The sequence below is a fragment of the Notothenia rossii genome, assembly GCF_949606895.1.
Source record: "Notothenia rossii genome assembly, chromosome: 3".
Lineage (NCBI taxonomy): Eukaryota > Metazoa > Chordata > Actinopteri > Perciformes > Nototheniidae > Notothenia > Notothenia rossii.
Genome location: NC_136901.1, coordinates 72,541,390 through 72,564,900, shown reverse-complemented (window position 1 = coordinate 72,564,900; position 23,511 = coordinate 72,541,390). Strand labels below are relative to the sequence as shown.

Sequence of the window (23,511 nt, the reverse complement as noted above, 5' to 3'; positions counted from 1 at the left end):
GCTATGATAACGGATCAAGTTAGCAACACACGTTGAACAGCCTTTTAATTGTAAATTCCGTTCTCTTAATGTCATTTCGTCCAACGTTGTTGAATTAGAGAAGAAGGGCTTCTAAACGGGATTGTATGCGGGGGTGGAGGGAGTTAAATATTAGATAAATATAACTTTGGTGCGTGTAAGAGTGAGTGTTTTTAGCAGAGCCATATTGTGTCCTTGTGATTCTGTTGATTATTACCTGTCTGTATAATGTTGCAGCTGAGCTGATTTTGGATTGATGGCAAAGGAAGAGGGACTTAAGTGAGAGTGAAAACACAAGGTAAGTTTAATACTACTGTTTTATATAAGTAAGCATACTAAACATGTATTCTATCACTGTATTATATAAGTAATCTTGTTAGTAACCTACTGTATTGAAGGTGGAGGGGCAGTGATGTTACAGGTGGAGGAGCAAAACTGCAAGACTGCAAACTCACAAGACAGAGAAATCAAAGTTTGTTCTCCAGAGAAGAGGTTGATTTCACTTCATTTATTTCATATTTTCTAAAGATGTGGAAATGGCAAAAAAAAAACTTGAGAGCTGTAACCAAGAGAACTGTAACAACATGAGTAGAGAGCCACCAAGGTTTTTCAAGTCCCTCTCTTACTCCATTTTGCCAACCCAAACTTACAGGTACATGACACCTTGCTTGTTTTTGTTGTTTGCGCTCCTCTGGCTGGGTGCTGGCAGGTGGAGGGCAGTGATGTTGGCAGGTGGAGGGGCAGTGATGTTACGGGTGGAGGGGCAGTGATGTTACGGGTGGAGGGGCAGTGATGTTACGGGTGGAGGGGCAGTGATGTTAGCTGTTACACACCAGGCTCAAACTTAACACATTGCATCCTTCTTTGCAGTGTCCTTATTCCTGGAAGGGGAATCTGCAATTCCTGCAGAGTTTTATTACCCGTTGGTCCGCACGCAAAGCACATTTTTAAAGCCTTCTTAATTGTCTCATTGCTCCATTTCATCCCCTTTGTGGTGAGTCTGCCTAATGCCTTAAGTTGGTCTTTTGAAAACGTTTTCTTATGTTTGTTGTCCCTAATTTTCATTGTTTTCTTGAGAGCTGCATTTTCCTTCCTGATTTTTCTTAGTGCAGACTTTGCTTTTTTGGTGATTCCTTCTTGGCTCTTTAATTTTTTTAATAGATCTGTTTGACTGGCTGCTGGTTCCCTCGTATGCTGACTGGCTGCTGGTTCCCTCGTATGCTGACTGGCTGCTGGTTCCCTCGTATGCTGGCTGGCTGCTGGTTCCCTCGTATGCTGACTGGCTGCTGGTTCCCTCGTATGCTGGCTGGCTGCTGGTTCCCTCGTATGCTGACTGGCTGCTGGTTCCCTTGTATGCTGACTGGCTGCTGGTTCCCTTGTATGCTGACTGGCTGCTGGTTCCCTCGTATGCTGACTGGCTGCTGGTTCCCTCGTATGCTGACTGGCTACTGGTTCCCTCGTATGCTGACTGGCTGCTGGTTCCCTCGTATGCTGACTGGGTACTGGTTCCCTTGTATGCTGACTGGCTGCTGGTTCCTTCGTATGCTGACTGGCTGCTGGTTCCCTTGTATGCTGACTGGCTGCTGGTTCCCTCGTATGCTGACTGGCTGTGGTTCCCTCGTATGCTGACTGGCTGCTGGTTCCCTTGTATGCTGACTGGCTGTGGTTCCCTCGTATGCTGACTGGCTGCTGGTTCCCTCGTATGCTGACTGGCTGTGGTTCCCTCGTATGCTGACTGGCTGCTGGTTCCCTTGTATGCTGACTGGCTGTGGTTCCCTCGTATGCTGACGGGCTGCTGGTTCCCTCGTATGCTGACTGGCTGAGTGGGTGGTGTCCACCCTCCCTGTCTCTCCTCACTAGCCATGTCCTCTCTTTCTTCACCCTCACTTTCCTTTCTCTCAGTCTCCTCATCCCTTCTTCCCTCAATCTCTTAGACTAATGTAAGTAGAAGACATGGCACTGTAGATTTTCGAACATTTAAAATATTATACCACTTAAAAATAAGAAATATGACTTTTGTTACTAAGAGTTCATACTTATTATACCTGTGTCACCTTTCACACTATAGCTGTGATCATGAGCTATGGGCTTTGTAGATACAGGTCCCGGGGTGAATCGTGGTGCAGGGTCCTCCCTTTTTTGACCACAGGGCGATGCACGAAGATGGTGGGTATAGCCTCTGCTCTCAGCCTAGTCTTGCCCTTTTTTGTCTTGACAAACTGGTCTGCATCAAAATGTGCCTGCGGAGTGACTTGAGGTTACTTCACACACAGAACAACTCAGTTTTGTCTGCCCACATACATATTCCATAGTGGTTGAATACACAGTATTAGGAAACACTTTATACTTACTGGACATGTTATACTCATTACATACTGTATATATAATATGAGCAAGAATGTGAGACAACTTTATAGAAATTCATATCACATCTGTTACTGATGCCATTTGTCATACTTTGTTAAACTCACAAATAATAAAGTTCCATAACTTCAGTTGGGAACAAAGACCACACCTTATCTCCCCAACGCAATTTCTCATCCAATAGGTGTGCTAAATAGGTGTGTATAACCCTTTCTCCTGTCTGTTACTCCCTCTTTCAGCACAAGAACCAGAGGGGGATTCAATGGAGCCTGAATACCTGCACTGAGACCCTCACCCTGCACCCTGAGTCTCAACTCTGTGTTTTTCAAACCTTTCCCTGTTTTTTTGTATTAAACAAAACATTAAGCTTTCCCAATGGTGTGGTTTTCGTTTTGTGAAAAAGTGCAAATGCAGTGTTTGTATATAATTACCTCACATATTTTGTTGCTGTTGGTCGTGAAATTGCTCCTGCTGACTTGAGCCAGCCATTTTTTCCTGCACTCTGTGTCAGTGGGGAAGCCGTAAATTCATACTCCTTTCTCTGAGCGATTTGAGCATCCCCAGGCAGCACAGCAAACCATGGTGGCGACTAGGAGGCAGCACAGCAAACCAGGACAACACGGAGGAAAAGGCACAGACAAACTGCATGATATGCTATTCAATGTTTATTGAATTCCATGTATTTGCAATGGATGTTCCTAAAACAACACATTTAACATCATCATCATGCTGCTGCTGCTGCTAGTCCTTTGATAGTCACCTGTCGGTCTCCTGTCCTTTATGAAAGCCATAAAGATGACATTAGTCATTTAGATAACTTGTGTCCTCAATTACCATGGGATTGCTGAAACTACCATGAATTTAAGAAAATGGTAGGAATTAATCTAATCTGAATTTTGAAGCATTCCTTTAGATCCCCTCCCTCTAAATATATCAATAAACATTAGAAAGTGATGCTCCTGACTACCATACAAGTTTAAGAAGATAATATTGGTTTTAAAGAATTCAAAGCTATAAACAGTAACAGGCTCTTTAACCAAGGCACTGTTAGCCTAACATGTAAACTAGTTGTTCACACTAATCCTAATATTATCACTTAATATTAGCAAATTCTATTTTATTTTTTAAAACATATTGATGTAAATACATACACATATCGATTTTTTGTATAAATATTGCAAATCAAAACCTTTATTCACTAATAATTACCAAAAATCGTAGTTCTATCTCCTGTTATCAATGCATTCACATTACCCTCCATGAACTTCCGGGGAACGATCCTCGTCGACATGAACCACGTGACGATAACCGTTTTTGGACTTCCGCTGTCGTAACTCTTCTATCTATATGGCGCTGGTCAAAAGGTCCTGCAGCAGAAACCTATCTGTTCGTGCTATAGCCAAATTTAAGGAAGAGATTCCACCAATACTTAACTCGATAGCATGTCTGCATGTAGGGGAGGAAACTTATACAAAATGTACACCAACCCAAATTGATCATGTTGTTGATAGTGCTACAGATACGCTGCGAATAAAATTGGACTCTGTTGCTCCTATGAAAAAGAAGAAAATAAAACAGCATAGACTAGCTCCATGGCATAATGCCGAAACCCGCAAAATAAAGCAAAAGTTGAGACAACTTGAAAGGATATGGCGTTCCACTAAACTTGAAGAATCTCATTTAATTTGGCATATTACTCTCAATGAATATAAGAAAGCACTGCGTAAAGCGAGAGCAGCATACTACTCTTCATTAATAGATGAGAATAAGAATAATGCAAGATTCCTTTTCAGCACTTCAGCCAGGCTGACAGAGAGCCACAGCTCGATCGAGCCTTCTATTCCCATAGCACTCAGTAGTAATGATTTTATGTGCTTTTTTAACGATAAAATTGTTACTCTTAGAAACAAAATCAATGACCTCTTGCCTTTGACCTGTATAGTGTTATCAACGCTCCCGGAAACGTAAGTTCTAATATTACACTAGATAGTAAATTAGAATGCTTTTCAGCCATAAACCTTGAACAATTAAATTCAATGATTCTTTCTTCTAAACCAGGGGTCACCAACCTTTTTGTCACCGAGGGCTACTTCAAGGGTACTGAGTAATACGAAGGGCTACTTGTTTGATACAAACTTCCTGAATAACATAATTGCACGGTTCACCTTTAATGATAATATTATTATTAATAATAATCAGAATACATATTAATTTACTGTATGTGAAGGACTGTCTGATCACATGTTAATGTTAATTATTCCTCAATAATTATTAACAATGATTTACCATTGCTATAGCAACCCCGTTGTTTTGTTATGAAAATGTATCTATATTTATACACATTCTCGCGAGATCTATCAGGGGTCGTTGTAATGCTGCGTTCACACCGGACGCGACTTCGCTCTAATCGCTCGAGTTTCACCGCTGCTGCCAGCTGTGTTTACTCGCATCATTCAAACAAGACGCGCTGGCTCGGGAGCTACAACTACAACAAAATGAACATATTTTACCGTGATTAAATTGTAATACACGTTTCTAAATGATGCCGAAGTAACAACATACTGATACCGGTTAGTAAAAACTATGAATTAATGCTTGACAAGTCTGCAGACAAGACGGCAGGCGAAAAACCTTTTAAAATGCTTGTTTTCTGAATGGAGATTGGGTCGACCAGGCTAAGCTAACGTTGTATATGCTCATTCCACACTCATAACAATGGCCTACAGACATAAATAAACCAGCGACTGTATTCGCCATGACACAGACAGTCTGTGGTTTGTACTTGTTTAACTTTTGTCCAGTTTCTGAAAAGATATGAGGAGCTGTGATCTCTGTTTGCTAACTGCTAAGAGCTAACAGCTGATGTTTTCTGGTTGAACGTCAGTGGCAGGCTGAGATCCTCACCACTGCTGTGTGTGTGTGTGTGTGTGTGTGTGTGTGTGTGTGTGCGCGCGCGGTGATGAGGCCCATGATCGTAGCTGCTCATGCTAGCTTGTCTCAGCTAAAGGTGGAACGGAGATTTGGTGCGTGGAGTTCAACTCTGAACCTATCTGGGGTCAGAGTTCAATTTCACGCACCAAATCTCCATTTCACTTACATATGTACATACAAAATGTGTGCTTTTAAAATGTTATATTCAATATTGTCATTTTAAAAATAAAAATGTATTCAATAATTTTTTTAGACGGAGCTCCATGGTGACTTGTGCTATTTTCAGAACATGCACGCGGGCGACCAATTTCCCCCCTGCGGGCGACTTAGTGCCCGTGGGCACCGCGTTGGCTACCCCTGTTCTAAACCATCAACGTGTATCTTAGACCCAATTCCAACTAAGCTGTTAAAGGAAGTTTTTCCATTAATTAGCACTTCTTTATTAAGTATTATGAATATGTCTTTATTATCAGGCTATGTTCCACAATCATTTAAAGTAGCAGTAATAAAACCTCTTCTTAAAAAGTACAACCTCGATCCAGAGGTTTTAACCATTTATAGACCTATTTCTAATCTCCCGCTCCTCTCAAAAATTATTGAGAAAGCGGTCGCAAAACAGTTGTGTAATTACTTAAAAAACAATGATTTATTTGAAGATTTTCAGTCTGGCTTTAGAACACATCATAGCACAGAGACAGCTCTGGTTAAAGTCACAAAGGACCTTCTAATAGCCTCAGACAAGGGACTTGTCTCTATTCTTGTTTTGCTCGCTCTTAGAGCTGCATTTGATATTATCGACCATGATATCCTATTGCAAAGACTAGAGCACTTATGGTGCGTTTCCACTGCAGCGCGGAGCTTGCTTTAAGCGTGCCGAGCCGTGCGGGACCCGTTTCTGGTTGCACTTCCACTTGGCCTAGTTTTGGCACCTTTTTTCTGGTCCGACTAAATCGTGGTTCTATCGAGGCCAACAAACAGGGCTGAGTCGGGCTGAGTTTGCTAAACTAGAGAGAGAATCGCTGTCAAGGGGGCTACAACTACAACAAGATGAACATATTTGACCGTGATTTAATTGTAATACACGTTTCAAAAATGATGCCGAAGTAACAACATACTGATACCGGTTAGTAAAAACCATGAATTAATGCTTTGACAAGTCTGCAGACAGACGGCAGGCGAAAAATCTTTTAAAATGCGTGATCTTCTTATTATAGACACATGCATTTCCAAACATTTGGTCTACCTACGCTGTAAAATGTATTATCTCTTTGATTTACACACGGCATCTATTGCACGTCTGTCCGTCCTGGGAGAGGGATCCCTCCTCTGTTGCTCTCCCTGAGGTTTTCTCCCATTTTCCCCTTTAAACTGTGGGTCTTTCTCCGGAGGTTTTTCATTGTACGATGTGAGGGTCTAAGGACAGAGGGTGTCGTTTTCTCATACCGATATTCTGCACAAAATGTGCTGTTTTATTTGCTGTAAAGTGTCTTTACTGTAGGTTTTTTTTTATTATATGTACAGCACTTTGGCTTGACCAAAAATCGTTAAATAAAACTTGATTTGATTTGTTGTCTAAATGGAGATCGGCTAAGCTAATGCAATATAATAATAATAATAATAATAATGCATTTTATTAATATAGCGCTTTTCACTACTCAAAGACGCTTAAATATATATATATATATATATATATATATATATATTTTCAATATAGGCTATACTCCGACCGTCCACACTCACAACGGCCTATACAGACATAAATAAACCAGCGACTGTATTCGCCATGACACAGACAGTCAGTGGTTTGTACTTGTTTAACTTTTGTCTAGTTTCTGGACAGATATGAGGAGCTTGAGTGCAAACAGCTAACGGCTGATGTTGTTTTTTCTGGGGTGCTCACGGGTGCTCATTGAAGATGATGTCAGGGCTCCGCCTACACTGCGTTACTAAAGTTACTGCCCCAGCTCCTAAACTGTAATGGAAGCGCAGCATTAAAGTGAGCCGGGCCTAATAAGGCCTAACCAAACCGAGCGAGGCCTGGGGTGGAAATGCGCCATTAGTTGGCATAAAGGGAACTGCTTTAGGCTTATTTAGGTCCTATCTATCTGAACGCTCTCAGTTTGTGTGCGTCAACGATGAATCTTCCATGCAAACCAAAGTTAGCCATGGAGTGCCACAGGGCTCAGTGCTTGGACCTATTTTGTTCACACTATATATGCTTCCGGCAATATTATAAGGAATCATTCTGTAAATTTCCACTGTTATGCGGATGATACTCAACTATATTTATCCATCAAGCCTGATGAAATCAATCACCTAAATACAATTCAATACTGCCTTAAGGACTTAAAAACGTGAATTACCTTAAACGTTTTGATGTTAAACATGGCTAAAACTGAAGTTATTGTACTCGGCCCAAAGAATCTACGAAACAAACTATCTAAAGATATTAAAGATTAACTATGGATGGCATTAATTTGGCCTCCAGTGAGACTGTAAGGAACCTTGGTGTTATATTTGATCAGGATTTATCTTTTAACGCCCACATAAAATCAATCTCAAGGACCGCCTTCTTCCATCTACGCAACATTGCAAAAATCAGACATATCTTGCCTCAAAACGATGCAGAAAAACTAGTCCATGCATTTGTTTTACTTCAAGGCTGGATTATTGTAACTCTTTATTTTCAGGGTGTACCAAGAAGTCAGTTAAGTCGCTTCAACTCATTCAAAATGCTGCAGCACGTGTACTAACTAGAGTTAGGAAAAGGGATCACATTACTCCTGTTCTGGCTCCCTATAGAACACAGGATAGAATTTAAAATTATTCTTCTCGCCTACAAAGCTCTTAATGGGCAGGCGCCATCTTAACTTAAAGAACTCAACTAATGTCCTATTGGGCATTGCGTTCCAAGAATGCAGGGTTGTTGTTCCTAGAGTCTCTAAAAGTACAATGGGAGCCAGAGCCTTTTCTTATCAAGCTCCACATTTGTGGAATCAGCTTCCAGTCTGTTTTCGGGCGGCAGACAGCCTATCCGTTTTTAAGAGTACGCTTAAGACCTTCCTTTTTGATAAAGCTTATAGTGATAAAATAAAATAATCTAATAAGAGTGCATTGACGTAGACACGTTGTGCCTCTTCACCTATACATTTTAGTTCTTCCTCTTTCACTTAAATCCTAAAAACTTAGATCTCATATTTAAAACTTTATCCAAAACCTTTCTCCTCTTTGACCTCTCGAGGTTCTATTAGGGTAACAGGTTGCAGAGAGGCCTATTCCGGCCGGGAAGTGTGGAACGTAGTCACAGACCTACTCCTTACCTCTCACCAATTAAGGTTCCAGTGGGGACCTTTCTCCCTGCGTGTGCCTCTCCACCTCTGTTTCTTACTTCTTACTTGCTACCCTTTTCCCTCAACCTATCCTAAGGGGTTGCATTTACGTAGACACGCTAGTTTAGCTGCTATAGGCTTAGACTGTCGGGGGGAAAACCTTACTTCTTCCTTCTGTCTGTTTGTACCTGTGTACTCTCATGTTCCGATTAACCCAGCTTTTCCCAAATGTCTTTTTGGTGTCTACATCTACGCCGGGATCCTGAGTTGAGGCTAATCCTGTTGCTGTGGTCGTGTGTCTTGGATCCTCTATCCCGAGTACTGGATCTGAGTCCTGGACTTCGAGTCGTGGCTGAACCAGTCTCTGCGGTCCTGCCTGACTCTCACCATACTACTTCCCTGATGGCTCCCACAGGATTGTTGACATCCTCGTGGATTATCTTCTAATATTTAACTCCTTCAGCCTACTTTCAGCTACAGAAACCATTCAACTATTAAATTATTCAGCTATTTCAGGACATTGAGGCTATACATTTTGTTGTTTATACCTTTTTAAACCTTTTCTTTTAAATATTAAGCTTCTTCACTATTTTTCCTACTCTTCCAGTTTAACATTTCACTTTCAAGTCTTCAAAAAAGTCATTGCAATGCATTTGAGCTGTAACAATTTGATTCAAATCATTTCAATGTTCTACATTTCTCTGCTAAGTTCAGCAGCTACAGAGACCATTCAACCAGTGGCGGTGCCAGAGATTTTCTCTAGGGGGTGCTGTGGGGTAGCTTGACGTTTCATAGAGGGCGCTCAAACGTTAAGGGTTTCCCATTAATGCACCAGCGCTACAGTTGAATTGTCTACTGCAGGGGTGTCCAAAGTACGGCCCGCGGGCCAACTGCGGCCCGGGATCCATTTGTTATTGGCCCGCAGCAAATTATAAAAATAGAATAGAATGTGGCCCACACATGAAACTTGCACTTGACTTTATTGTAGTTCTTAGTTTGACCAGTAGGTGGAGCTACTCACTAGCTGCAGTCCTAATGCAGCTTCTCCACAAAAAAAAGTTTCAAATAAAAAAAATGCGTGACGACAAAATGGCAGAACCAAAGAAATGCAAGATAGCAAGTGAATGCAGAAAATGTCAAACACAGTGGGAAAATGAATATTTCTTCAAAGAAGTCAGGGGGAAATGTGTCTGTTTGATTTGCAATGAAACGGTTGCAGTGATGAAAGAGTACAATGTACGACAATACTACGAAACCAAGCATCCGACCTTCACGTCCTACACTGCTGCTGAGCGAGAGGAGAAAGTCAAGCAAATGATAGCTAACCTGCAGGCTCAACAACAGTACTTTTACCGTGCTAACAAAACACAAGAAAATGCTACAATAGCTAGCTATGAGGTAGCTCAACTCATAGCGCGCCACGGGAAAGCTTTCTCAGACGGTGACTTCGTTAAACAGTGCCTCATTAAAGTCGCTGGAATAATGTGCCCGGAAAAGATGCAGGAATTCAACAACGTGAGCATGTCCAGAAACACAATTGTGCGGCGAATCGAAGACTTGTCAGCTAACATACAAAATCAAGTGTCACATAAAGCTTGTGCTTTTGATTTTTACTCGATTGCATGTGATGAAAGCACAGATGCCACAGACACCGCACAACTGTTAATTTTTTTGCGGGGAGTTGACGATAACTTTTGCATTACGGAGGAGCTGCTTGATCTTCGGAGTCTAAAGGGCACAACAACGGGTAAGGACATTTTTGAAGCCGTGTCAGGTGCAATTAACAAGATGCAACTTAAATGGGACAAGCTGTGTGGAGTTGCAACGGACGGGGCTCCCGCTATGACAGGCGAGCGCAAAGGAATGGCATCTATGGTGTGCGCCAAGGTGCGAGAGAGTGGAGGCGAGGCTGTAAAATTGCACTGTATCATCCACCAAGAAGCTCTCTGTGCCAAGACAGTCCAGCTTGGCGATGTGATGACCACAGTTGTGAAAACTGTCAACATAATTCGAGCACGAGGGCTCTACCACAGAGAATTTCAAGCTTTCCTATCTGATGTCGATGCTGAATACGGGGACGTACTCTATCATTGTGATGTGCGCTGGCTTAGTCGCGGCTCCGTGCTTAAGCGGTTTTATTCCCTGAGATCAGAAATTGACCAGTTTTTGAAAGAGAAGGACCGACCTCTTCATGAACTGAGTGATCCTCTATGGTTGGCAGACCTGGCCTTTCTAGTTGATCTTACTGGTCATCTTAACTCACTGAACAAGAGCCTACAAGGCAAAGACCAGCTTGTACCACAACTTTATGCACACATGAAAGCATTCTGTGCGAAGCTTCGTCTTTTTGAGACACAACTACGCAACTTCAACCTTGCGCACTTCCCTACGCTGTCCGAAATCAAATGTGCTCATCCAAAGGCCGACCTCTCTGCTAAAAAGGGGAAATATGTGTCTGTGATCACAACTCTTATGACAGAATTCAATCAGCGCTTCCAAGATTTTTCTGTCATTGAGAAAGAAATCAAGCTGTTCTCAACTCCCTTCCTGATGGATGCAGAAGAAGTGGAAGAGAGTCTGCAATTAGAACTCATCGAAATGCAGTGTGATGATTCTCTGAAGAATCAACATCAGCTCCTCTCCCTACCCGACTTCTACCAGAGCTTGGAAAAGGCCAAGTTTCCTCTGATGCGACGCCACGCAAAAAGAATGACGAGTCTGTTTGGCACAACATACATATGCGAGCAAACATTTTCTCTGTTAACTCTGAACAAAAGCAGATTGAGAACCAAAATGACCGACAGCCATCTCTGTGATGTCCTTCGCATCTCAACCACCAAACTTACTCCTGACCTGCCAGCCATCCTTCAGTCCAGAGCGCAGCATCACTGCTCCCATTAAGTGCAACGCTGTTCCCATTGTAGGTGAGTTAAAATATATTGCACAGTATTCATGTGTTCAAAAGCCCAATTACTTAATAAATTCAGTCAATTAAAGTTGATAACCTTTTTCTAAAAAAAGTTAGCTGATTTGTTAACAACCGCAATAAATTATTTGCATAACTAGGTTAAATAAAGCCCACCCTTTCCCTTGTCCTTTTATTTTTCCCTCTTTATACAGGGCTGTGAAGGGGGTCCCCATCCTGACAAAGAAGCAATCTGAGGCTGCAGTTTTGAGAATGAGCTGCCAACCCTTTTTGTAAAAAAAATTAAAACCCATACATAGAAAGATGTGATGTATAAAGTTTTTTCTTTAAGTATAATAAATTATCAAGAATAATTTACCTACATTTGATTGATTTTATTTGAAAATAGATAAATGAATACCCATACATAGAAAGATGTGATGTATAAAGTTTTTTCTTTAAGTATAATAAATTATCAAGAATGATTTACCTACATTTGATTGATTGATTTTTATTACTGTTAATACACTAGAGGTGAGGCGATATACCTTAACTTTAGTGAGTGGCCCAACCTTTCGCATATTTTTCTGTATGTGGCCCTCAGTGAAAAAAGTTTGGACACCCCTGGTCTACTGCAACACTCCCCACACGCACACACAGTGTACCCGCGACTCTTACAATGAAGGCTCGATAATCAGCTCTAGGCATAAGCAGGGGTAAAGTGCTATTTTTACAACCTCCTCTAGGAGGGTCCTCACCTCCTCTAGTGGGGTCGTGGGGCCTGCTCCCCCGGGAAGATTTTTTTTTAAATATTGAAGTTAAAAGCATCAATCTGGTGCACTTTGAGACCAACATTAAGAGATCTATGGATACATCTCTCAACACCCATATGAAACAGAACTGTAAACAGATGTTCTATTTCTTTATAGATATTTTACAAATCACTCCCCTTTTAAAACAGACCGTTTGAGACCCACTGAGATAACTAGACTAAAGTTAACTATCTAAACACTGAGAGTCCTTTACCTCACCTGAGCTGAGGTTATCTGAGACTCTCAGTCTGACAGGAGAGATTTCTCCCTCCACCTTGTTGTTGAAAAAGCTCCTTATATCTGTTAGCTTGGCTAGCTAGCACCAGATGCTAACCACAACGATCTCCGGTAGGGTTATGGCTAGAAAGGATCCGTCTTGTGTAAAACTCTCGCGAGAGTTTGGCTGAATGTCACATGGCTGAATGTTTACGTTTGGCAGGCAGCCTTTCAGTTACGATCGTTAACATCAGTGGGCCACAGCAAATGATGATGAGAAGCTAAACCATCTATTAATTATGTCAATTACAGGGAGTGTAATTGTTGAAATAGGGTGTTAGCGGTCTTGCTGGTGTTCAAAGAAGAATGACAACACTGTAGATCACCAACACTATGGTTTATTTTTTATTCACAGTAAAAGTCCCAAGATAGCTCCTGGTGCAATAAAATGTTCCCTTGCAGTGTTTTACTATTATGTCTGATGTTTCTCTGTTAATATTGCTGCTGCATTAATGTGTATGTTGCATCATGTTACTGCTGTAGATGTGTTTCCGAGCCGCTCCGATTACAACGAGAGTTACAACGAGAACGTGACGTCATATTTACACTAGATGGATCCTTTCTAGCCATAACCCTCCGGTAGATACCCACCTGTGCGCGAGCTCTCTCTCTCGCTCGCTCCCGCACGCACACAAAATGGCTCGTGCCACACACACACACACACACACACACACACACACACACACACAGAGCAGAGCTTGAATGAAACACAGAGACCCAGAAGTAAGCTACTTGTACTCACAAGGCCTATTATGTACAGAATCCCTCTCGCTTTCAGGTGGTTTTGATTGAGTGTCCACGTTTAAGGACTAAAAAACGATCAATTGTTCACTTTGCTGTTAGCAAATAATTTGGCGCTCTAGCTAACAGGAAGTCACTCAAGTGTCACAAAGTAATTTCGCCTATGGGTAGGTCAAAAATCTAATGGGCGCTGGCCATTGGCCTAATCATATCACCTGTGTTGGCTTTATGTTTTTGGTCAAAAATGTGTTTGTTTCACATTTGCATTGATGTAATCAATAATTTTTCTAATTTAATTTAATACAAATAATTATAATAATTGCTTAGGGGGTGCTTCCCCCCAGGATTGCCCTTTTCAAAGCAATTACACCTCTTTATATTTTCATTTGTGAATCATTTCCAATCATTTTCAGTGAAACTCCACCTAACTCCCATCTGAGTCCAGGTCTTAGTAGAAACCATTACATCCTGTCAAATATTTACATTCCTGAAATCCTATAGGTTGACAGTTTTACATAATTTCTTGATAATGAATTATCTTCATTAATACAAATCAACAAATTAATCATTGTGAATATTTTAACAAAAGAAAAGGGTGTCGCCCTCCTGGGCAAAGCAAAGTGTGTCTTTCAAGACAGATTAAATTAGCTTATCTTTACAAAGATACCAAAAAGTACAAAAGGACCGCTAATCATTAGATTTAACCACACAGAACAATAGATCAGGTTTTCTACAACAGTCAAGGAGTTGGGAGTAGGAGAGGTCGATGAGAGAGAGGGCAAAGGAACTGCATGGCTGCAGCTGCATGCTCCTGTCTCGAAGGCAGCCAATCAGCTAACGGGCACCACCTGCTTGCTCCCTCAAACACACCCACACACACACACACACACACACACACACACACACACACACACACAGCCACACAAACAGCCACACAGAGGGTGTTTCTCAATGTCGAGGAAGGCTCCTCCTAGTTGGGTCTAGAACCTCAATTCCGTGACCATTCTTCTGCTAAGATGTTTTGACACTTGATTTGACATCATTGGACCTTTTATAAAAAATATAGACCCAAGGTCCCTCCCAAAAATCCCGGCAATTTTTGCTAGAGGGCCAAATCCAAGATGGCTGCTCGCGCCATCTTAAAAAATTAACTTTTGAACCAGAGCGCCTAGAGTCATGTGTAAATGCACTTTTTGGGGTAAGTCGACCACAAGGATTCCATTTCTGACATCAGTTTGGCGCTATGACATCGTTCGGACCCACAAATCCAAGATGGCCGCCACCCGGTCGAGAAATTACACACGTTTTGAGTACTGATCGACTTATAAGCAAATAATCTGCATATTAATATTTTACCATGAAATAAGAATGTATGACAAGATATACAACTACTTAACCTTCAAATAAAATACTTTTATTAGCTGTAACTTGACTAGTTAGCAAATGAGAACACTTCGAACAACATGTAATAACGCAAAAATGCTGCCTCGAGAAATGGCAAGTTTTGAACAATAACACAAATGAAACACAATTCTGCTTTTTTTTTAATTTATCAATATGACACTGAGAGTCCGTATCAGTCTGAATCAGAGCACCCTGCCTCGCTACATTCTGAATCCTCCGATTCCGATGAATCGCCTCTCTGGACAGCAGCAACTCGATTTTCGTCATCATCATCACTCTCATCTTCCTCATCTTCCTGTCCCTCTTCAGTTGGCCTTGGTGCAGGTAGATGCATCGGGAGTGCGGGTCGCGTGTGACGTACAGGGCGACAGCAACCACCAACCAGCTCCCAACCATGTCCGATTGGTGAGGGATGGTGCTTTAGCGATGGATGGCGCACCAGATACGCCAGGTAGTTGGCACGGAGGCAATGTTGACGCAAGCTGTCGGCATCCGGAGGGAGACGGATGAAGGATTTCTTTTTGATGGTCCTCCATTTAGCAGCACGGGCCTCAGCCATGGTTTTGCTCTTGTTGTCACCGTAGATGATGCTACGTGTGAAGGCAAAGAGCTGCTCCAGCACCTCCTCTGTCAGGGCAAGGTTATCTCCACATCGCGAGAGCTGTTGTCGGGCAACAGGGCTCTTCGCCACCTGGTCATACACAGACTTCTTACCTTTGCCGTAAAAGCCTGAGTTTGCATCACAGCCTGTCATACAATGCAGCTGCACAATACAGTCGGCCATCATGTCAGTTGTCATGTCACAGCAGCGTACCGTTTCCTGCTTCCTCTTGATACAGAACATACCTGGCAGCTGCTGTGAGATAAGTGCTGCCGCAACATATACATCAGTATCAGTGGCATCGATGACAACTGGACCACTGTAGCCTGACTCGCGCAAAACTACATAGGTGGAGAACAGGACAGTGTCAGCCTCAGACTGGTCAAAGCTGTAGTTCTGCATCGGTTGTTGGGTTGATAAGTTGGTACAGTGGGAGCCGACAGAGTAGACAATCTACAGATCAACACTCTGTGCAAGATCGGTCAGGTAGCTGCATATCATTTTCTGCAGCCGCCCCTTGTTGCTGGAGCTACACAGCAGCGTCTTGAACATTCTGGCAGTGGGGAATGCGTCACCCAATTTCATGTAGGTGTTGGGCACATGTGTGTTTCCCTGTACCCTCAGGTCTCGCTCGTCATCCTTCGTCGAGTATGCTGTGTCGTACGGGTCGTTCACACATATGATACGGTGAGCATTATGATGGCGTGCAAGGATAATAGATGATAGCTTGTGGACATAGTCCGACCACTTGTATGGGTTGCCATCTTGCGTCCGCCGATCCTCTGCTGATGGAGTTGCCATCCTCCAGATCATGCCCATGTCCACAAGAGCGATGTATGATTCCTGCAGATCTACAGATTCCAGAGAGAGCTTCTGCACGAGCATGCTCTTCTGTGTCTTTCTGAAGGTGCCGTTGGAGTTAAATAATGGCACACACTCCTCGACAATACGATGTTCGAGCAACTCGGGGAGGTTCACAAGTTGACTGCCCTCAACCAGGTTTATCATTGCCTTGAGGGCGCTTCGCTCCATTTCTGCAGCTTTCGCCTTGAGTTCATCTGATGGCTTCTCCTTGCTTAACGCCTTCGCAAACGTCAATCGTTTGCACAGAGGGACGGGTGCATGAAGAGAGGTATTCTTATTGAATACCCGTTCTTCCAAAAAGTGGGTCAATTTCTTCTCCCCTGCGGCATGGGCTGAGTTGAAGTCTGCAACGAGCTCATCAGAGGCGGGCATGGCCGACTGCAAGGTACGGAGGGTGGTTGAGGCCGTATCGAACGGGAAGGTGTCAAACTCATGCATGCATTCAACCAGGTCTTGCACACACTGCTCATCTTCTCGCATCCGTTTGGGGCCGCATTCCATGTGCTTCCTCTTTGTCTTTTTTCGGTTTGCAAGGGCATTGTGAGCTGCCCGGATCTGGGCCACATTGTTCACATTTCTGGAGTGCACCAGCAGCTGCTTCTCATTCTGTAGGATAGAGAGCCAACCAGACTTCATTTTGCTACCCTTGTTCATGGTGCATTCGATCCACATGTCCCAGGCCATGTTGGAATAGGGGTTGCCTGTGATGGACTGGGTGAAGTCAGTACGAAGGAACGCAACCTGATCTGCAGGGAGAGCTGTCAACATCGCCCAAAGGTCTGGCAGCCACTTCCCATATCTATTGTTGTCGTAAGCTACCATCCATGGCAGCATCGCACGCAGAGAGCTCACATACTCATCCCAGTTGCATATATGGACCGCATGTACATTCTGCATGAGCGCGTCTGTCATGGACAGGAAATCCCTCCAGTAGTTTGCCATGTCACTGGCCTCAACGTGGGTGAACATGTTGGTGACAAGGCTCTTGAGGTCAGCATCATTCTCTAGTGCCACATGAGCATCAGCGCGGGATTCCTCGGATTGACTCGTATCTCTCAGAATGTCAAGGTTCTCCCTCGTCTCATCAGCCAGGTCGGGCCCGAGGTTCTCCTTCATCAGCTGACACATAAGGGCCTCGTACATGAGTCGCAAGCAGCGTAGCCCCCTCTTATAATGTTTGCCTTTCAGTGCACGATCGACGGAGCCATCGGCAATAACTCCAGCCGCGACAAGTACTTCACCTAGTTCACTACCTTTGTACCGCTTGTAGATGGCACTCATCATCACACACTGTGTATGGAAGGGACCAAGAAAGGTACAATGGCACTGAATTTGCTTGGGTTTTCGGCCTTGAGCAGGGTGATGAGGACATACACGGGATGATCTCCAACTAAGAAGGCAAAGGGCATGTGCTTAGTTGCGATGATGGTAACCAGCTTGTCCATGACGTCCTTCACAACTGACTTGTCGGGCGGTTGATTGTAAGATGTATGAAAATAAGCCTTGCTTTTGTCCTGCCACATATTCAATCCAGCGTGAAACCCGTTGTACGAAGGGATATTCTGTTCGGCTGCAACAGGGCGGTCACCATTCACATCAGCACGTGCAAGGGCATGAATAATGCTTCGCTGGCGCTGAGGCTCAGTACTCGATGAGACAGTAGTAGGCTTAGGACGGATCGGAGGCTCGCCACGCTTGACGGTCCTATATGGCATAACCGTTTGCATCTCAGAGGCCTTCTCAGTCAGCACGTCCGAGACAGTCTTGGCATGTTTGATCCGCGGTTGCTCATCCTGTGTGTTTGCCTCATGCTTATGTACAAGACGTTCTTCGCGTTGCAGAAACATCCAATTACAGCGGTGTGAAGTACCTCCTCCTGTCAATGTATCGTTCCGAAAATCGTCATTGTCGATGATACTGATGCTTGGTTCCCCTTCAGCGATCTCTGCCGGACAGACCGAGCACCGCTCAAGGTCATGCATTGTCCAAACATCACGTAGCAGAAGCACGTTCGGGTAACTGATCCCCATGCCCAGCTTGTAGTACGAATCAATAAGCTCCTTGCTACGAGTCAATCCGTGAAGGGTGACGGTGGCATTGATGGCGGTAGTGGTAGGTCGCTTTATAATGTACTGTGTGATGAGAGAGGTGAGAGAAAGTGTGCTTGGAGACAGATCTACCCCATGCTTCCCCTGCAAAGCCGATAGCAACTGCAAAACGAGAGGCGGGAGTTCCTCCTCCTCCTCTAGCTCCTCGACTCGTGGAGGCCATGGGACGAGTTTGATGGACTTGACATCATCTCTGAGCCGCGCAGCCACATTTTGCACCAGTTGCTCACTGCTGACACCAATAGAGGAGATCGCTGCTTCGACATATGAACCGCTCCCAGACGTGTCATAGACTAGGTCGCTCTGGTTTCTCTGAGGGCGAGAGTGGAAGCCGATCTTGTCCTTAAACTCCCGGGTCAGGATATCTTTGATGTAGGATGACTTGACTCCAGATGTTGGGAATCCATACCGAGAAACGATAGAGCTGTAATCTCTGAGGAGGCTCTGCAGTGACCTTAGTTCATGTTCATCAAAGATAACTGTTCTGATGTTATCAAAGAAAATTGTCTGAGCTTCACGGAGAGTGACATTGTGCATGTGGGGAAGTTTGTCATCTTCACTCATTCTCTGGTAGTTACGAACATATTTAAACCAGCATTTGTGATGATATCTGATCTCAAGTGCATACGGCTGATCAGCTGCATAATTGATCAGACAGTTGATTCTGTCGCGCATTAGTTCATCTTCCAGAGCCACCGTATGGCTCTTGAACGCTGCCCATGCATGATCGTACGAAATCAGGACCAACTTTGATTCTGGATGTTTTGCCGACTCCGTCTTACAACACCACACACATTTATTTTTATCGTGTATCAGCCCTAGACTAGATCGCAGCCGCTTGAAAGATGGAGTTGCAGCTGTGGAACTAATGTCAGACGTAGACGAAGACTGAGCTTGGCATTCATCGACAACTCGTTTTTTCTGTCTGTTGTTGGCCTGTTCCAGTTTTGTGGCATTGCATAAGGTCAACCTACATGTATCATGGACACAGTGTCCGACGGGACCTGTATCCCAGTCGATGGATGTATGGACGTCTCCGAACTTGTCAAGACCGCTCCATAACTCTGTATTGTTCTTTAGAGTGTCCCATTTTTCAATTGAGGTAATGGCATCGGTGGCTTTGCTGCAAACCCTTCCACACTGCAGGATACACGGAATGTTGGACATTGTCACAAGCTATGATCCATATCGTGCGGCATACTCATGAATCCCTATAAGAAACACAAGTAGGCCTACATATTAGATATTGATATGGGGGCAGATAAGAAATTAAGAATAATTTCCATTTGTTAAATGTAGCTATTATTTAGTTAGTAAGCATTTGGACAGCCTGACAGGTCTGATTCAACTAATCAAGAGCTATGACTATCTTATTAGAACAGTTGAATCAGGTGTGTTAGTTCTGGGTTGGAACGAAAACATTCAACAGGACTGGAGTTGAGAACCACTAAGCTAGTTAGCTAACGTTAGCGCACATTATGACAGGGTTGAATTTGGCAAATTTTTGACTCGGATAGTCAATCTGCTTTCTGAGGTAAACTTAACGTGTAGCTCGCTACACCAAAACTAACATTGTTATTATTACTAATATTTCTATTTCATGACACAACAAAAATAGCCTTATGACAGTTTCTACTGAATGGTAATAACAAACGCTGGCTAGCTAACGTTGGCTTGGCTAACTAGCAAAATTACATGATCCATTCGCTAATGTTGACAATACAATCAAAATGGCATAGCCTACCTTTCAACTTGGCACGTTTCTCTTCTTCTTCTTTTCTTCTGTTTTTATACTGCGCCCCGATGGCTTTTGCCTCTTCACAGTTCTCTAACGTTAGTCTTTCTTTCCTCAACGCTCAATTTTAAAAACACTTGACAGATACCCATCAATGCACAGCGCTCTAGCATGTTCTGACTGTGAACACTTAAAGCTGAGGCTCTTAGACCGACCGACCATTTTAGATTTTTGGCTCATTTTCCCTTATGTTAGATTATTATTATTTTTTTTTAAATAATGCTTGCAGATATAGAGCCAAAACTGCGCCAAGCAAACTTTTAATTTTTTAATTTTTTATTTGTGGCGCCCCCCTCTGGGTGGCGCTCTAGGCAAACGCCTATATCGCCTGTAGGAAGCTCCGCCCCCATATATAGTACATATATATACTTCAGTTTATAACAGTGAGTGCTTGTTCTACTGCCGTGACCGGTACCTCGTGATCCTGCATGTTCCCGTTCAAAACGTGTATATTTTCTCGACCGGATGGTGGCCATCTTGGATTTGTGGGTCCGAACGATGTCATCGCACCAAACTGATGTCAGAAATTGAATCCTTGTGGCCGACTTACCCCAAAAAGTGCATTTACACATGACTCTAGGCGCTCTGGTTCAAAAGTAAATTTTTTAAGATGGCGCGAGCAGCCATCTTGGATTTGGCCCTCTAGCAAAAATTGCCGGGATTTTTGGGAGGGACCTTGGGTCTATATTTTTTATAAAAGGTCCAATGATGTCAAATCAAGTGTCAAAACATCTTAGCAGAAGAATGGTCACGGAATTGAGGTTCTAGACCCAACTATCCAGAGCCACTATTTCAAGGATACTACGAATCCCGCCGAAGGACTGTTCCAATGATCCTTGGAATTCTAACGAGGCCGGCGTCCTTCGTTGCGGGAAATTTCGAGGCTGCACATCCTCTGTCTTAAAATCCCCACAATTCTTTGCGCACGGACCAATTTCCAAAATATTTAGCGGAAAATGTAAGGCGGGGCCTCTCATATGACAACCCAGTCTCACAAAAAAACGTGTAATAACTACATTGGTCCACAACGTAGGACGTAGTATTTCTACAAAAACGCCTCTGAAATTGTAAGATCCCTACGTTTTTTTTCACCATTCATTCCAATGAATGACATTCATTCTATGTCACGTGATCTTCACATTTCTCCCTGCAGAAAAAAAAAACACGGCCGAACTTTGTTTTATTCTCGGTGTAAAATGCCTATTTTAAAGTTAGTTTGGCCATTAAAATGCGTTTTGATGTCATTTGATGCGAGAAATATGAGTTGTTATTTCAGATTATGTGTGCAGTGGATGTACATGATCTTTACTTTGCTAGTTATTACGAAGATTACTTCAGGAAATTGTGTCTATACAACGTTTTCATTGTTACCAAGGTGGTTGCTAGGGACGCTGCTATCGATATTATTTCTGTTATGTTGTGTAACTGTTTAATGGTGTTATTTTTATTGCTACCCTCTTCCCCGTCAATGCATAGTGTTGGTCCACAGCGCAAACGTATTAGTTTAACAAAATCCGCATCTAAAATGGTGGCATAGATACGTTATTTTCTCACATGTCACATCTCACAACACATCGTCATAAACAAATACCGGAAACAGACCGAAAACACTTTATTCCGAGTGTGCTTGCTTTTCTCTTTGGATGTCATCATATAACGGCATTGTAATACACGGTTCGGCTGCATTAAATGTTACATATCTGCTGTAATTCTCTCTTTATAGAGCCTTGATGAGAAGACTTCTTGACAATCCGTGTATCTACTGTCCAATTGTTTTTCTTTATTAAACACGTAAACGGAAGAGCGTCTGAGAGGCGTTTTTGCTTTTTGCTTTTACCTTACTAAATGGTCAAATGGTCATTGGAGCGAGGGGCGGGGCGAGACTCACGGAAGTGATTTCAAAACAAAAGCACTCGTTTGCTAAAATCACACTTTGAATCACTACAGTATCCTGCTGAAGGAACGGTGATTATTATAAACAAGGTGAATTTAGCGATCGCAACGAAAACGGCCAAGACACATATTGAGCCCAGAAAATGAATGTTATTAAGGGCTGTAAACAGTGTGCGAAATACGGGGGGGTCCGGGGGAGCTCGACCCCCACGTTTAACACCTGAGCCCCCCTGAAAGCCTCAACAGCAACATTTAGGGGGGGTCTGAAATTATAATATGTATTTGTCACTTTCAATGGTCACTAAAATGTTTTTAAGCCTACTATGTCCAGTATTCATAATTCAAAACATTTATTCACAAATAACTTCTATTTTGGCTGTCAAAAGCAGAGCCAGCCGCGTGACACGGGTACGCTGCGTGACGCGGACACAAATTATGCAAATTAGCCATGCGCGGCAAAGAGGAGAGAAAGACGTTACATTAGAGGACTCAAATGTCTAAGAGAAAGCTAAACCAAAGTGTTTCACTCGCGCACTTTGGGTTCACATCCAAAAAAGTCACACCACGAGATGACCATGAGACACCCAGAGATGATGCTGATGACGCAGCAGCTAGCACAGCACTCGCTACCAGAACCGATAGCGAGTCGGGGGCTCCTGTCCCGCCCAGTCACTCCCCAGAAGGAGGTGAAGTTGAGGCAGAGCGCTCAGAAGACGCAGCAGTTGCGGAGGTAGCTGCCACTGCTGCTAGTGACTTTCCGCCGGGTGGTTGGACAACGAAGCAGGTGGGCGAATGGAAAGACCGCAACCCTTGGCTTGACATTAAGGCTGGAAAGTTAGGATGCTTAGTGTGTAGGAAAGCAAAAACGTTGCTACTCTCAGAAAAGGGACCGGGTTTACACCTCTCGGAAGAATGGATCAATGGTGATGTTACTAGCCCTGATGCAAAACAGCTACGAAAGAAGGTATACAAACACAGGGACAGCCAGGCCCACACAAGGTCAGTGGAAATAGTACAGATGAAAGACAAAGAAACCCTCCCAAACTGTTTCATTCATGTACAGTCCGATTTACTCAAGAAAACAACAGTCTCGTTTAGAACAGCTTACACCGTAGCAAAGGAAAGGCTATCTTATAAAAAGCTCAACCCCCTCATGACAATGCAGGAGCTGAATGGAGTCGAAGTTGGGAATATCCACAAATCTGACCATGCATGCGCAGAAATAATAAGTCACATTGCAAAGGAAATGCGCCGCAAGTTCGTCTCTAATGTGAAAGAAATGGATTCAAAGGTATCAATCACAATTGATGAAAGTACCGTTCACGGTCGTCCCTATCTAATCATTTACGTAAGATGTGATGTCAGTGGTAAGGGGGATGTAGATAATGTTTTCCTGGATATAGTGGAACTCACAGATGGGGTTGATGCTGAATCAATTTATAACTCGATGATGGCGAGTCTATATAAAGC

General features: G+C 43.2%; 1 protein-coding gene across 2 annotated transcripts; it reads left to right on the top strand.

Annotated features, from left to right (window-relative positions):
- The first annotated feature begins 7,032 nt into the window (after window positions 1–7,032).
- LOC307034302 (general transcription factor II-I repeat domain-containing protein 2-like) lies at window positions 7,033–12,706 on the top strand. 2 transcript variants are annotated; one of them, XM_079673073.1, is made up of 2 exons: window positions 7,033–11,562; window positions 11,763–12,706. In XM_079673073.1, exon 1 carries the CDS (start codon window positions 9,603–9,605, stop codon window positions 11,541–11,543), a length of 1,941 nt encoding a protein of 646 aa, XP_079529199.1. In that variant the 5' UTR covers window positions 7,033–9,602; the 3' UTR covers window positions 11,544–11,562; window positions 11,763–12,706. The 2 variants fall into 2 exon arrangements, with proteins under 2 accessions (XP_079529199.1, XP_079529198.1); XM_079673072.1 differs by having other exon boundaries at window positions 7,033–11,566; window positions 11,763–12,703.
- Window positions 12,707–23,511: the final 10,805 nt, after the last annotated feature.

Excerpts from the sequence above, each read along its gene's own strand:
- LOC307034302 (XM_079673073.1), top strand. The coding sequence starts at position 9,603 with ATGAAACTTGCACTTGACTTTATTGTAGTTCTTAGTTTGACCAGTAGG.